The following is a 12,845-nucleotide window of genomic DNA, read 5'->3' on the forward strand; positions in this document are numbered from 1 at the left end:
TTAAAATTAACATTCCTCAGCACTGTCTACTGTATCAGTATTTACTTAAAAAGTTAAATTTTTCTCAAAATGCTTGTTAAGTCTAAAAATGGTGTCTAACTAACCTCTCTTGCATTAATAGTGGAAACCTCTGTGATTCCTGCGACCTGTATCTCTCCCTTTGAGTCCTCTCTCAGGTCCAGGAACCCAGTTGATGGATTCAGTAAGTCTCTTATCATCTCATTGTAGATCTGGAACACAAGGGTAAAGACCATGCTTAGATTTCAAGATTACCACCATTGTTTATGCATGAACAGTAATGCGTTTGACATTTACATTCATGCATCTGACAGATGCTTTTATCTGAGCTGCAAGACAGACTTGCGGCAAGCACATAAATGTCAGAATGTGCCATCTGTCAAAAGACCATTGAATTATTGAACATTTAGTACACAAGAGCGGTCATGAGTCATTTTCCTTAAGTGAATGGTCTGAAGTCAACTAGTTACCACATGAACATGAATTCATCTCACAACACTTTTCAGATTTTCATCGCCAAAACGCTGATGCGTATTAATTTCAAAAGTAATCCAGACTTTGGAATGTTTCATTCAATCAAAATCCAGAATATGCTGCATAAACTGTCATTTACATTACTTTCAGGATGCTAAAGGAGAGATGAATGTGGGATTTAATGTTTCAGAATATTTCAATAAGCTTCATTCAACCCAGTTTAGAACAAGGCCACATCCTGAGCGCCATCTGCGGTCGCCTCAAAAAGCTCTCAAATTAAGTCGTCCCGAACGTAATATTTCATCACTGTCAGTGAGGTCACTGTGATGTGCCGTACGCATGTGATAATTTTAGGGTGACGCTGATGGAATGAAAAGAAGCAATTGACAGAGGAAGAGTAGAAGACCTGCTATAGATGTAGATGGATGGAAAGAGAAAAAAGTGAAAGGATAAACCGGGAGGTCGGAACCTAAACCTCAGAAGCCGAGAATAAAAACGCGTTCTCTCCAGGGAAGCATCCCCTTGAGCATTTGGACGGCCCAAAGTAAACAGCAGTTTTAAAGTGAAGGTGTAAGAAAAGCGGAGGACAGGAGAGCATTGTGCTATTTACTGAAGGTTGCTCTTTGCCTGTGTGGACGGAGTGGTTTACTCATAGGTCTGCACATCCCAAACACCCCTTTAACCTAAAGAAAACAGTTCTCTGTGCTTATGTGTGTATGTTAAGATGCTTGAGCAAGTTTGTGTGTGTGTGTGTGTGTGTGTGTGTGTTTGTGTGCGTGCATGAGTGTATATAATGTACAATCATACTACTGAAATATTTAGTGAAGCATACTGCACTTTTTTTGTACATACATTTTACTTGCATAGCAGTGAGGATTATACAAGTATGCCAATAAAAAAAGTCAGATACAGGGTATATGTTTGTGTATGTATATTTGTTTTGAAGACAATGCGAGTTGAACTCGTGCAAAATTGCTCCCAAGGCATTGTTGTGAGGTTACTAGGAATTCTGAGTGATTGCCATATAGCCAAATGTGTGGTTGCTAGGGTGTATGGGTGTTTTCTAGGGTGTTGCAAGGTGGTTAAGTCAAAAGAGCTCACTCTCAAGTCTATATGATATTCTGGTCTCTAGATATGACTTGGGTAGCTCCTTCAATGTACATCTTTTTGTGCAGTTTTATCTCCCAGTGCAGCAGTTTAGCCTTCAAACTCAATAGCATTGTCCTGTTTTTGACAGCTGATGCATGTACATTTGAGATCACATGTTCGAGCTAAAAGGAGCATCACTTCAATTCTCAGTGTCTTTTTTTCTTCTCTCACTCTCACACATACTTTCTCGACAGCCTCAGTGCCCATTTTGTCAATGAAAGTCTGTCCAGCAGCATTTCTACAGTGGCTGCCACTGATGCTTGAAATGTGCTATTTCTCCTTTACAATGGTAAAAGTGCAACAATATCCATGCACACAGTGCTCAATTCTGGTCTTTTGTAGAAACCCAGTTGACTGTCCTTTTCTTTTTGAACGTACTTGGGCCTTACAGTGTGTCCTAACCAGGCACAATGTGACAAGTTTCATAGCTAAAAAAATTAGTCTGTCCACATAATCAGGGCTTAACATTAACTTTTTTGCTCACCAGCCACTGTGGCTAGTGGATTTCCCAAGTTACTAGCCACTCAGCATTTTCACTGGCCACAATTTTCAAATCGATACAATGGGGAAAAAATGGGGAAAAACTGCCATATAGATATGTTTATTATCATCTCATAATTTGGCAGCAGGTATATTAGGCTGCTGTCACTTTAAGACCTGACGCCCATATCCATTATACTGTTACACAAATTGTCTTTTTCTAATTTAAATTTTTTTGCTTTTTTATTCTCAACTGTTTACGTTCACTTAAAACACCACTGTGTTTACGTGAATACTCGCCAAGACCGGCATTTTGACAATTATTTTGTGTGTATTTGACTGCTTAAGTGCAATAAGCAGCAAAAAAGAGCACAATTTAGTACTGAGAGGTGGCTTTATGTGCACGCTCTTAGGGTGTGAGAAACTCGGAAAATTGTTTCAGATATTTCAGTATCGATATGTATTTTTTCATAGATAAATAAATGTGACTTGACTTTTGAAAAATCTATATTTTTTGACAACACCACATTGCTCTTAGTTTATTACTTCAGATATTTCACAATTCAACCCACCAAAGTGGCTAGTAGGAGTGACTGCGTTACAAGGGTGTTAATGTCAAGCCCTGCACTAATGTAACGATGTGTGCCACCTGGCTAGGCCACAGCGCTTGAGATGGTTGTAAAACACTTGGTACAAGAAACATGGATCTAGGATAAATAAATACATGTAAAAAGGACAGTTAGAAGCTTGTAAGTGTGACAGAGTCATCAATAATAGATCTATTCATTATTTGGACAGTCACATAAAAGCACAGTGATTTGTTCTCTCTGAGGGAATAAGCTTTCTCGTATCAATACAACATCACCGTAATCAAAGATACTGAGATAGTCGCTATGCCGACAAGATTACCCCTCCCTCACGCGAACAGATCTGATAAACAGACGTGCTTTCAGACTCTCCTCACGGGCCTGGTGATTATCTTATCACATAACACTTAAGCCATTACCCTTTTTATAATGTTTAAAAATGAATGAGGGCAATTTACTTTACTATCTGCATTTATTTAGCATGGCAGTAGGGTGACGGTATCTTTACATGGTCTGTATAGAACCTCCAGGTGATATCGGAGCAAAAAAATAAAAAAAACAAGTGGCTGCTAAAACCCAATTTAGCAACCAAATAAAGATCTCACCTCCAAGTAGGACATCGAGACGCTGTACTGCATGTCATCGCTGGTTTCTTCGATGACTTTGAACAGGTCGTTTAATGTGCGGACGTAGATACCAGGTTCTCTGTCTGTTCCCAGCATAGTGTAAGTCTTCCCACAACCTGTACACATACATATGCTTAATAGGACCACAATTTACAATCATTTAATAAATAAAATAGAATAAATATCATAAAATAAAAGAGTGACCCAATACAATACTAAAATTGTTTAACAAAAAGAAATAAATAAATAAAATGTGCTTAAACATCCAACATAGACTATTATTAATTAGTTGCATTTTATTACTTGCATTTAGTGTCCTTGTGACACAGTACAGGCCTACCTCTCTTTTCATAAATGTGAAATAATTGTAGATAATTATCTTATGTTCATCAGCATGACATAAACAAGGCACAGGTGTGAGATGAGTCATAGTGAGTGAAACGATGTTTACAGGTGGCTTTTATCCCCGTCAGGCTGAGCACAGCTTTATATAACCACTGCCACAGACAGGAACAGTCAGTAAGAGTCACTCTGAGGACAGATTAGAGCACACGAGTACGAGAACCAGACCTGCTCTCCAGGAATGAACTTTTATTAAATTCAAAGGAGCATAAAAAGTCTTTAATTAAGGTATTTTGGGGTGAAATATTATCTAATAATGTTTTTCGTGACAGCTGTCATGGAATTCAGTGAGCTAGGTGAGCATAATACATATAAATCATATTTGGAAACATCAATTAATTATTATGTGCTATAGTTGGCACTGCCATTGTGGTCTTTTTGTGGAATCAGTGCATGTGACTTTGTTGATTGAAGTTGCTCCTTAAGAAGATCAGGGTGATAATCTGTGTGTCCTAGTCGTGCCCGGGTGTCTGTGATGTTTACTACTTTGGCCATATGGCCCCTGTGGATGTCATTTCAGTGTAAGAAAAAAAAAAAATACTGCTTAGCCCTAGGTATGGCCTGGTACTGACCTGTGGGTCCGTAGGCAAAAACAGTGGCATTGTAGCCTGATATGAGGCCTTCAATCAAGCCTTTAGTGGTAGATCTGTACACCTCGTCCTAAGGAAAATACATTTATAATATTAAAACATGTTTAACTGAGGCCATAAATGCACTTAAAGGCATACACAAATAGGCACATAAACTTGATCTTTTTTGAAAGCATATTACATTTTGTATATACACATGCTTTAAACTGATCCACCCTTACAAACAAAAAACAAAAAAAACAAAAAAACACAGAACTAGCTTGCCTGCGTGGCTGTATAATCGAAGGCCACATCAAACATATAAGTCTTCTCTCTGGACCGATGAGCTCGAAGAATATCATCTGGATCTTCCATGGGGTCCATTAACACCACCACCTGAAAAGGAGGAAAAGAAAAACATGAATAAGAGTATTACATCTGGTTACATGTTTTAAGCTTTTATATGCCCTGCATATACTGAGTGTATATCAAAACCATTTTAGCCTTTTATTCGCCGCCTGACAACACGGGTTACTGGTAATAACCTCTATCACCTCACATTAACTACTAAGGCCATTTACTTCGGTTATAGTGACACAGAGTGTCCTAAAACACCTCGTAATAGAAGTTTCATAATGGGTCCACATGAAAGATACGACTAGTGTGGCTTAAAAGCAGGAGGTATAAGTGCAACACCAAACCTAATTTAGTTTCCATTTTTACATCTACATTTTGGACAAAATGGTCCTGATGGATGTCCAATGGAGCCCATGTTTGGTGTCAGATGTAACCAAAACGCTAAATCTTGTTGTTTCAAGAGCCCTACGGGATCTGGAAGCCAATGTTCTAATCAGTCGGGGCTCGTGAAAACACACCAATATCATTTGATGACCCGTTCAAACACACAAACACAGCGTCCTCTTTGAAGCCTTGCAATTGAAATGCAGCAGAGGAGATCTGACTTTTAAAAGAGGCAATTATAGTGGCGCACAATGCAAACAGACGTTCTCTACAAACAGAGGAAGCAGAAAAGACTGGGTGAGGAAACGAACGATAAAAATGTGGAGAAAAGGTGAAAAGGACAAACAGGCCATGCCTCATTGCATTTGTCCATGGGATTGAACATGGACAACTGTTAATGTACTGTTTTATATTTATATCTTACAAAGTTTTTTGCAAAGAGAAACGCAGGAAGAGAGAGATACACTACCACTCAAAGGTGTTGAACTTATAATATTTCACAATTGTACTGTTTTTACTGTATTTTTGTTTAAACAAATGCAATCTTGGTGAGCATAAGAGACTTTTCAAAAACATTAACAAATCTTCCCGACCCCACACTTTTGGATGGTAGTGTGCACTGTGCATATATCTATGCATTTCTTTAGTGACCTGCTTAGCTTATTGCCATGTTACTTAAGGAAACAACTTCCAAGAATATGAATGCACATGAGTCATATGAATGTGTGTGTTGATGCACCTATGCAGTTTTTCCTGAGGGTTTTACTTACGAAGGATGCAGTGATCGTGCTCTAAGCCATATGATGTACATGAGTTTATGTTATCTCATCATTCACACAGTGACAGCTGTAGAGTGGCTGTTTGGCTAGTCCTAATGTTCTTAAGATACCAGTACCAGTTTAGTTTACGTGGCACGAGAGAATAATGCACTGTAATCAGTACTGGATCAATGATCAAGTTCCACTCACCTGAACTGGTCCCTGCTCTTGATAAAGCCCAGTACTGTACACCTACTGTATGTTCTCATGTAATGTCACCACTGGATAAAGGGTCCAATTAAGTTCATGTGAAAATGGTCAATAATCTTTAACAGATACCCTGAAACTTAACAGGCACATCAGATGCATTGTAGGGTAGAAACGCATTCATCTTCCACTGGTCTTTTAATTACTTTTCTCGCGAGTCCCCGAGTGCGTTGGTTTAATCATACCTGTGCAAATAAACCCTATGGCAATCTATGTACCATGAGGACCAATGGAAAAGACAAGCCACTGTCACAGAGTTTTTTCCAAAAGACGTTTGATTGCTGCTAAGCAACCATTTAATTAAGAGATAAAAGACAGAGTTGACAGGAAAACAGGAAAGTACACGTCCAGATGAGACCCCAGGCTAACTCTATCTAGGGTATGAAGTATATGAATTATCAGGTAGCTGATATCTGCTTTGAGAACGTGTTTTTTTTTTTATACGCGCAAATGAACAAATCAAAAGTAAACAAAACACTAGCTTGCAGGGACACATAATTGTTGAGATCTTTAATGTCTTTTTTGTCCTCCTGGATGGAAATTAAAGTAAATGGAGAGCAAATGGAGACTTTTTTTCTAAAGCCTGATGCTTCAGACCATAAGAAAAGTCAATTATTTAGAAACTACTAATAAAAAATAAACAAATATATTATATAGAAATAAATAAATAAATAAATATTAATAAATAAATCTAAAAAACTAATCAAGACATTTCAAAATGAGCTATCCACATGATAGCTTTACAGTCTGTCTGTGTGCCAACAATTGTCTAATTTGTTTTGATTTTACTTCTGATTTACTGTTCAATGACTCGATCTACCCCATTTATGTTTTGATCATTGTTCTGAATTCGATCAGGATGTAGTATTTGACAAAAACAGGATTTTCTTAGCTTTTTGCTCAAAATTATGCTTTTTTATGAAACTTACCCACATTCAAGTTAGAATAAAACAACTTTTTTTTAATGCGGAGGGTCTGTTCTTTCTTTTGATATAATGCATATTCAGATATACAAAAAAAAATATTCTGGGGGCCATGAAACTTTTGTGAACATGATAAAAAATGCTGGCGGTGGCTGGCAACTTTTTTCAAAAATGCTGGGTGGGGAAAGAGTTAAAAAGTCTGACCAACAAAATTTGGGAGATTTAAGTTTGTAAATCATAAATCATCCATTTAAAAAAAAACAGCTTGTCTGAAAAAGCTCAAATCTTGTGGAATCGTGTCACAATGCTGGCGACACACAAGCCTGTCAGTGACTGATGAGAATCACTGGTCAACCACCTGAAACCATCTGGAGGTCTGTCCTCTCAGGACACTGCAATAAAGCAGCGAGCAAAAGAGGCCCCATTAAGGACTGCAGGTTATTCGGAAAATCCATCTTTGGTTTCCACCTGCATAAAGGACAGAGGGCATTCACCTGGCCCGACATTAACTGCTCGACTAGTCCACTGACTAATTTATACGTTCATAAAGGTGACATGAGAACTGAAAGAACCTTCAGGCATCATTACAGTGCACAATACTTTATGAAATGGCAATTAAATGATCCCCCTTTTGTTTGAGAAGGCAGCGCTAGCCATTGTAGATGATGCTGAAGCGCACTTATCTAAAACAAGCACATCTGCTCATATGAAAGGTTTCACCGAGTCGGTGCACAAAAACAAAACGAGCCATGCGTGAATGAAGGGTGCTAAAATTAAAAGCGGAGTGTGGTCGTAAAATATTAAACGGCGTCAAAGATCAGCCAGGTCTGCGTAACAGCCTGCTAATGCACCGACATGAAATCAATTAGCAATATGGTGTTATTTAAATGAGCACAAAGAAAGGCACGGTAGTTTGGGGGCGACAATCCAAGTCATCCAGGTGGATTGAGTAACCAATTAACCACGGGGTGAAGATTAGCAGCAAAAGGAGGTGAATACTGGGATCTATCCAAGTGATTAAAACACAGCAGTGGCCGTGATGTATCACAAAGGAGGTGGGATGCTTGTGTGGGATCCTGCAGGACGGATACTAAAAAATCCTTTTCGTGGCTCCCTAACCCAAAAATCTGAGGTCAGATTCAGCGTACTCCATGAAAGGAGAGATTTATGTGAGAATGTTTTATACTAAATGTGAGGCTTTTGTCAATAGGATTCTTTTTTTCTGTGGACGTTCAGAAAATAAATGCTTCCTATAGACCTTATTCACAGCATATTCTTTGATTTTTAACAGGAATAAAAGCGAGGCTGTAAGGGATAGACACACATCTCTTAAGTGGGTTGTGCTGTTATTTACTGTGTTTTTGGATTGTTCTGCTGACAAAACACTACAAAAATATCTTTCCAAGAAAAGGAATTTGTGGAAAATCAATTATAAGTGATCTAGGAGCTTTATACAGATTTTTACAGCGGACACCATTGAAAACAAGGTAATTTCTCACAGCCTCACTTACCTGTCATGGTGCTGCTCTGAATAAGGTCTATTATTCAAATGTTTGACAAACGACATGATTATAATTATCAGCATCTCTTCATGAGATGGTCATTTATCACTAACTCTTCATTTAACTCTTTAGGAGTTAAAAATATTCAGTCAGAAATGTGACTGAATATTTTTAACTCCTAAAGAAAGCTGAAAAAAAAAAGCTTTAACTCATAAAACTTACAAAATAGTCAGCGGGAAAAAGCTATAAAAATACAAAAAAGGAAAAGAGAGCAGAATACCAATTTGCATAATTCTACTATGTACTAAAAGTACATACTTCACTGATGGGTTAGATGATTTTTTTTGTACATTTCTAGAAATTTGTCAGATTTACAAACAAACACAGAACGGCCACAGAAAGAATGTTTAAATAGGTTTAAAGTCAAATCAAAATGATCCTGTCAAGTGACATAAAATGTGTCAATTATTCAGTAATGAATAAAAATACATAAATAAATAGTATAGAAATTAATAAAAATAAATATAGCTTGCTTATAGGCTAATATGGAAATGAAAAATAAATAATATATAGGCCTAAATAAAAATAAATAAATAAAAGTAAGCATTTACATGCAAGCCCTACCAGTGCCACCTAAATGCATTACCTTGAAATTCACCATTACTTAAATTTGTATATTCATACAGTTAAAAACTGCTGTGTCATGCATATGCTGCCATTTTTCTATAACTGGTAAAGTCATAGAAAAGAAGCTAATTTGCTTTAGCATAAGGTGGTTAACACATTTGAGAAACTATGTTCAAAATACTATAAAATTTCGTGACTTTGTCATTTTAAAGCATCATCTTCACTACAATGTCCCAATGACTCCTGTCTTCCATTCTTCACACAAACAGTTTTGCCACAAACTCAATCATTGTTTGAAGCAATATTGCAATTTTGCTCAAACAAAAGGATCAATGTTTTGATGCTGATCTTTACTTCTGAAACACACGGCTCAAACTGTTTTTGTGTTTAGACTGAGCAGGATAAACCCTAGGGGAGAACAGGGTGGGCCTCTTAATGAATTAAACCTGGTTCTCTCTCTGACAGGTAAACAAAGGGAAGAGAGAGAAAAACAAGACAGAGAAAATGAAAGAGAAAGATGAGCTACTGATTGCGCGGTTACATGAAGCCAATGATGAAGACACAGATATGACCTGTCAGATTGACCCACAATTATGCAACAACTTGACAGAGGCAGACAGAGCGATACGATCTGTTCATATTACTGATCCAGGCATTGTGATTGTGTAAAGTCAGCCATGCTTTCTCATAAGAGAGTTTGGTTCCCCATGGCATCACCTATGGGTCCCCTCACTGATAAAGCGGTGATGTAATGCAGGCCATACAATGTTACCTCGGGGAAATAAAACCCGTAGCGGCAAATCCACTGAAGTCAGCCTGACTCTCACAGCTCAGGGAGATGAAAACGTCAGCCTTTTAAAGCGAATCTCATAAACAAAAATAAATGAAAGAAATATGGCATTTTATTTTGCTTATGAATGAAAAATAAAACTTTTTGGCCATGTCCATTTTATAAGCACATTTTTTTATTATTACATGTAATACAAAATACATTAAAACTACCAAAAACACTTAACAAAACATAAATAATTTAAATATTTGAATAAATAATTAAATAAAAATAAATAAAAATAAAAAATCTTGCTGTTGTGGTTAATGCATACAAATAAGTTAATATTTTTGAATGTGGCGTAGGACACTATGGTCACAGAGTGAGCAAAAATGAGCTAATTCGGAGACAGCCGAGTCACATATGGTGAATTAGACGTGAGATCTCTGCCATCTGACATGCTGAAGATCACTGGACAGATGTTTGTCTTTATGTGTCTCTCCATCATACACAGCTTATTGTTTGCTCATGTACCCATAGAGATGCATGTGTGTGCATGCTGATGATAAAGCATGCATGAATGCAGGCGTGTTTGCACTGACATTATGTGTATGTCTCCTCCAGATACTATGTCCCCTCCCTTTATTGTGTGGCAACCCGTGACATGCTAGTTGTCGTGGCTACGGCGGGGCGGGTGCGGAACGACTCAGACACCTGTTGCTATTAGCCTGATGGAGAATGGCAGCGAGAGGGGGTATCTGTAGAACAGGGGCCTCTCTGGGAGAACACACACACACACAGGCAGGGTTGTAACTCACTGTAACACAGTCACACACTCTCACACATACATTGCAGGCTATATATCATCGACAGATGGCTATCCTGCTCCAATGGTTAGGGTTATGGGAGAATAGACCTCTAATTATAGCAAGAAGAGGAGAAAGGAAAGAGGAGGAGAGCAGAAGAGAGGTGTCCTTTACTAAACATCCCTATCTTCTGTCATGTCTCATTCACTCTCTATTAAAACCTTTTAGATGAAAACATTTACATTATTTACTGACAAAACATGTATCCTTTTATTTATTTATGTTGAATCACGAAAACATAAATTCACAGTTTTTTTTCTTTTTTTTGAAATCCTGTGGTAACTGTATGCTTTGTTTTACAGAATACATTGGCGTGACATTATTAAATATTTTTCCTTTTGTGCTGCATAGAACAAAGTCATTTGAGTTTGTAACAACATAAGGGTGAGTAAATAACTTAATGTGACTAAAATGAGAAGCATTCCTTTAATAGGAAGACACCCTGGTAGGATCTTCACACATGGTTTTTAATAACACACACGCACACCACACACACGTTTCATATGTCATTCACACCTTTAATGATCCTTAATGAGTTTGATCACAGCAGCTGCAGGTGTGATGGCTCATTATATTAGGAAGATCAGTTTCACACTTCAACATGACACATCACTCTCCTCACTAAGACTGAGGGAACTTTTCTGTCTAAAGATACAACAAGAAACTATAATCACAAGGCAAATGAACAATTCTAAAAACCAAATAAAACAACATGGGTTATCAGTGTGATGAGTACATGTATGGTTGACCTTTCGTGAAAAACATTAACCTTTTTGTTGTTCCTAAGGAACACAATAAATAGTTATCTCTTTAACCGTCATCAAGAACCTCTGTGAAACGACGCAGACACCTTTCTGAACACGAGGTTTCCGCTCCATGCTGTACTCTGGAGATATACGTGACACATACGTGACGTCTGCAGGCCTGACGTACGAGGCAGCGTCAAACAATAGATCCAAACACAAACCGTGCAGCTCCGAGTCTTGAAAAGGCTGTGACCTTTGAGCGGCCCTTTCAAAGCCAAGAGCTGTGCTTTGAGAAGGTGAAAGCTATCTGATGGGCCAGCCACCCCCTTCATTCCACTCTTTCATTTCATCATCCCTTCTTCCCTTCTCCGACACGGTACCCCAACAATGGTGTCTCCTCTTACAAGGGCCTTGAGTGCCTCCTCTGTTCTAGTGCTGCCAACCTGATACATGCTACTTGGCGGTGCTTGTTCCTTTACTTTTTTAACATCACCCGTCTGCAGTCCACACTGTGCTAGGCTACGCAAGGCTAAGCTAGCCAACTGTAAACATACTTGCGTCCCTGCAACACAGTATGAGAAAAAAAGCAGTAGGTCAAATAAGTTGGGTGTCCAAATACTTAGTGTGGCAGTGGCGTGATTACTAATGAGTGACGCCTGCGCGACGCACCGGTCTCGTAATCTCTCACGGAGGAGTGGAAACATAAAAGGGGGAGCGACGACAGTGAAGAACGAGAGAGGCCAGGCCTGGATTTATGTTGTGTTTCATGTTTTATTTAGGGCTGTCAAATGATTAATCGTGATTAATCACATCCAAAATAAAAGTTTTTTTTACATAATATATGTGGGTGCACTGTGTATAATTATTTTATATATATAAATACACACACATGCTTGTATATATTTAAGAATTATTTTCATGTATATACTGTATATAGATTTATATATAATTTATATTATATATAAATATAAATATTTTATATATAAATAATATTTTTTTCTTAAATATACATGTGTGTATTTATATATATACAAAATAATTATACACAGTGCACCCACATATATTATGTAAAAAAAAACTTTTATTTTGGATGTGATTAATCGTGATTAATCATTTGACAGCCCTAGTTTTATTATATGTGACCTCACGGACGACTGCTGTCTTTTACTTTCGTTTTGTATTTTTATTAAAATGTATGTTAAAGTTCGCCGGTTCCAGCTTCATTCTTCCCATAACAACAAACTGTGTTACACTTAGTTATCAAGACACAGGAGTGAACAATACCTGAATGTTGTACTTGCATCCTGCAAGAGGAGCTGAAGAGGATTCAAACGGTTATAA

At 37.7% G+C, this 12,845-nt stretch overlaps 1 protein-coding gene across 1 annotated transcript in view; it reads right to left on the reverse strand.

Moving 5' to 3' along the window:
* Positions 1 to 12,845, reverse strand: part of kif19 (kinesin family member 19) — a 41,126-nt gene that overhangs the window by 13,090 nt on the left and 15,191 nt on the right. The window contains exons 3-6 of the mRNA XM_056245426.1: positions 4,591 to 4,701; positions 4,309 to 4,396; positions 3,314 to 3,450; positions 105 to 230 (exon numbers count right to left, since the gene is read on the reverse strand). Coding sequence (XP_056101401.1) covers positions 105 to 230; positions 3,314 to 3,450; positions 4,309 to 4,396; positions 4,591 to 4,701 — 462 coding nt within the window. The remainder of the gene's footprint in view (positions 1 to 104; positions 231 to 3,313; positions 3,451 to 4,308; positions 4,397 to 4,590; positions 4,702 to 12,845) is intronic.

This window comes from Rhinichthys klamathensis, unplaced genomic scaffold (genome assembly GCF_029890125.1).
Source record: "Rhinichthys klamathensis goyatoka isolate OS25496 unplaced genomic scaffold, OSU_Roscu_1.1 h1tg000030l_1, whole genome shotgun sequence".
In the NCBI taxonomy this organism is placed as follows: Eukaryota; Metazoa; Chordata; class Actinopteri; order Cypriniformes; family Leuciscidae; genus Rhinichthys; species Rhinichthys klamathensis.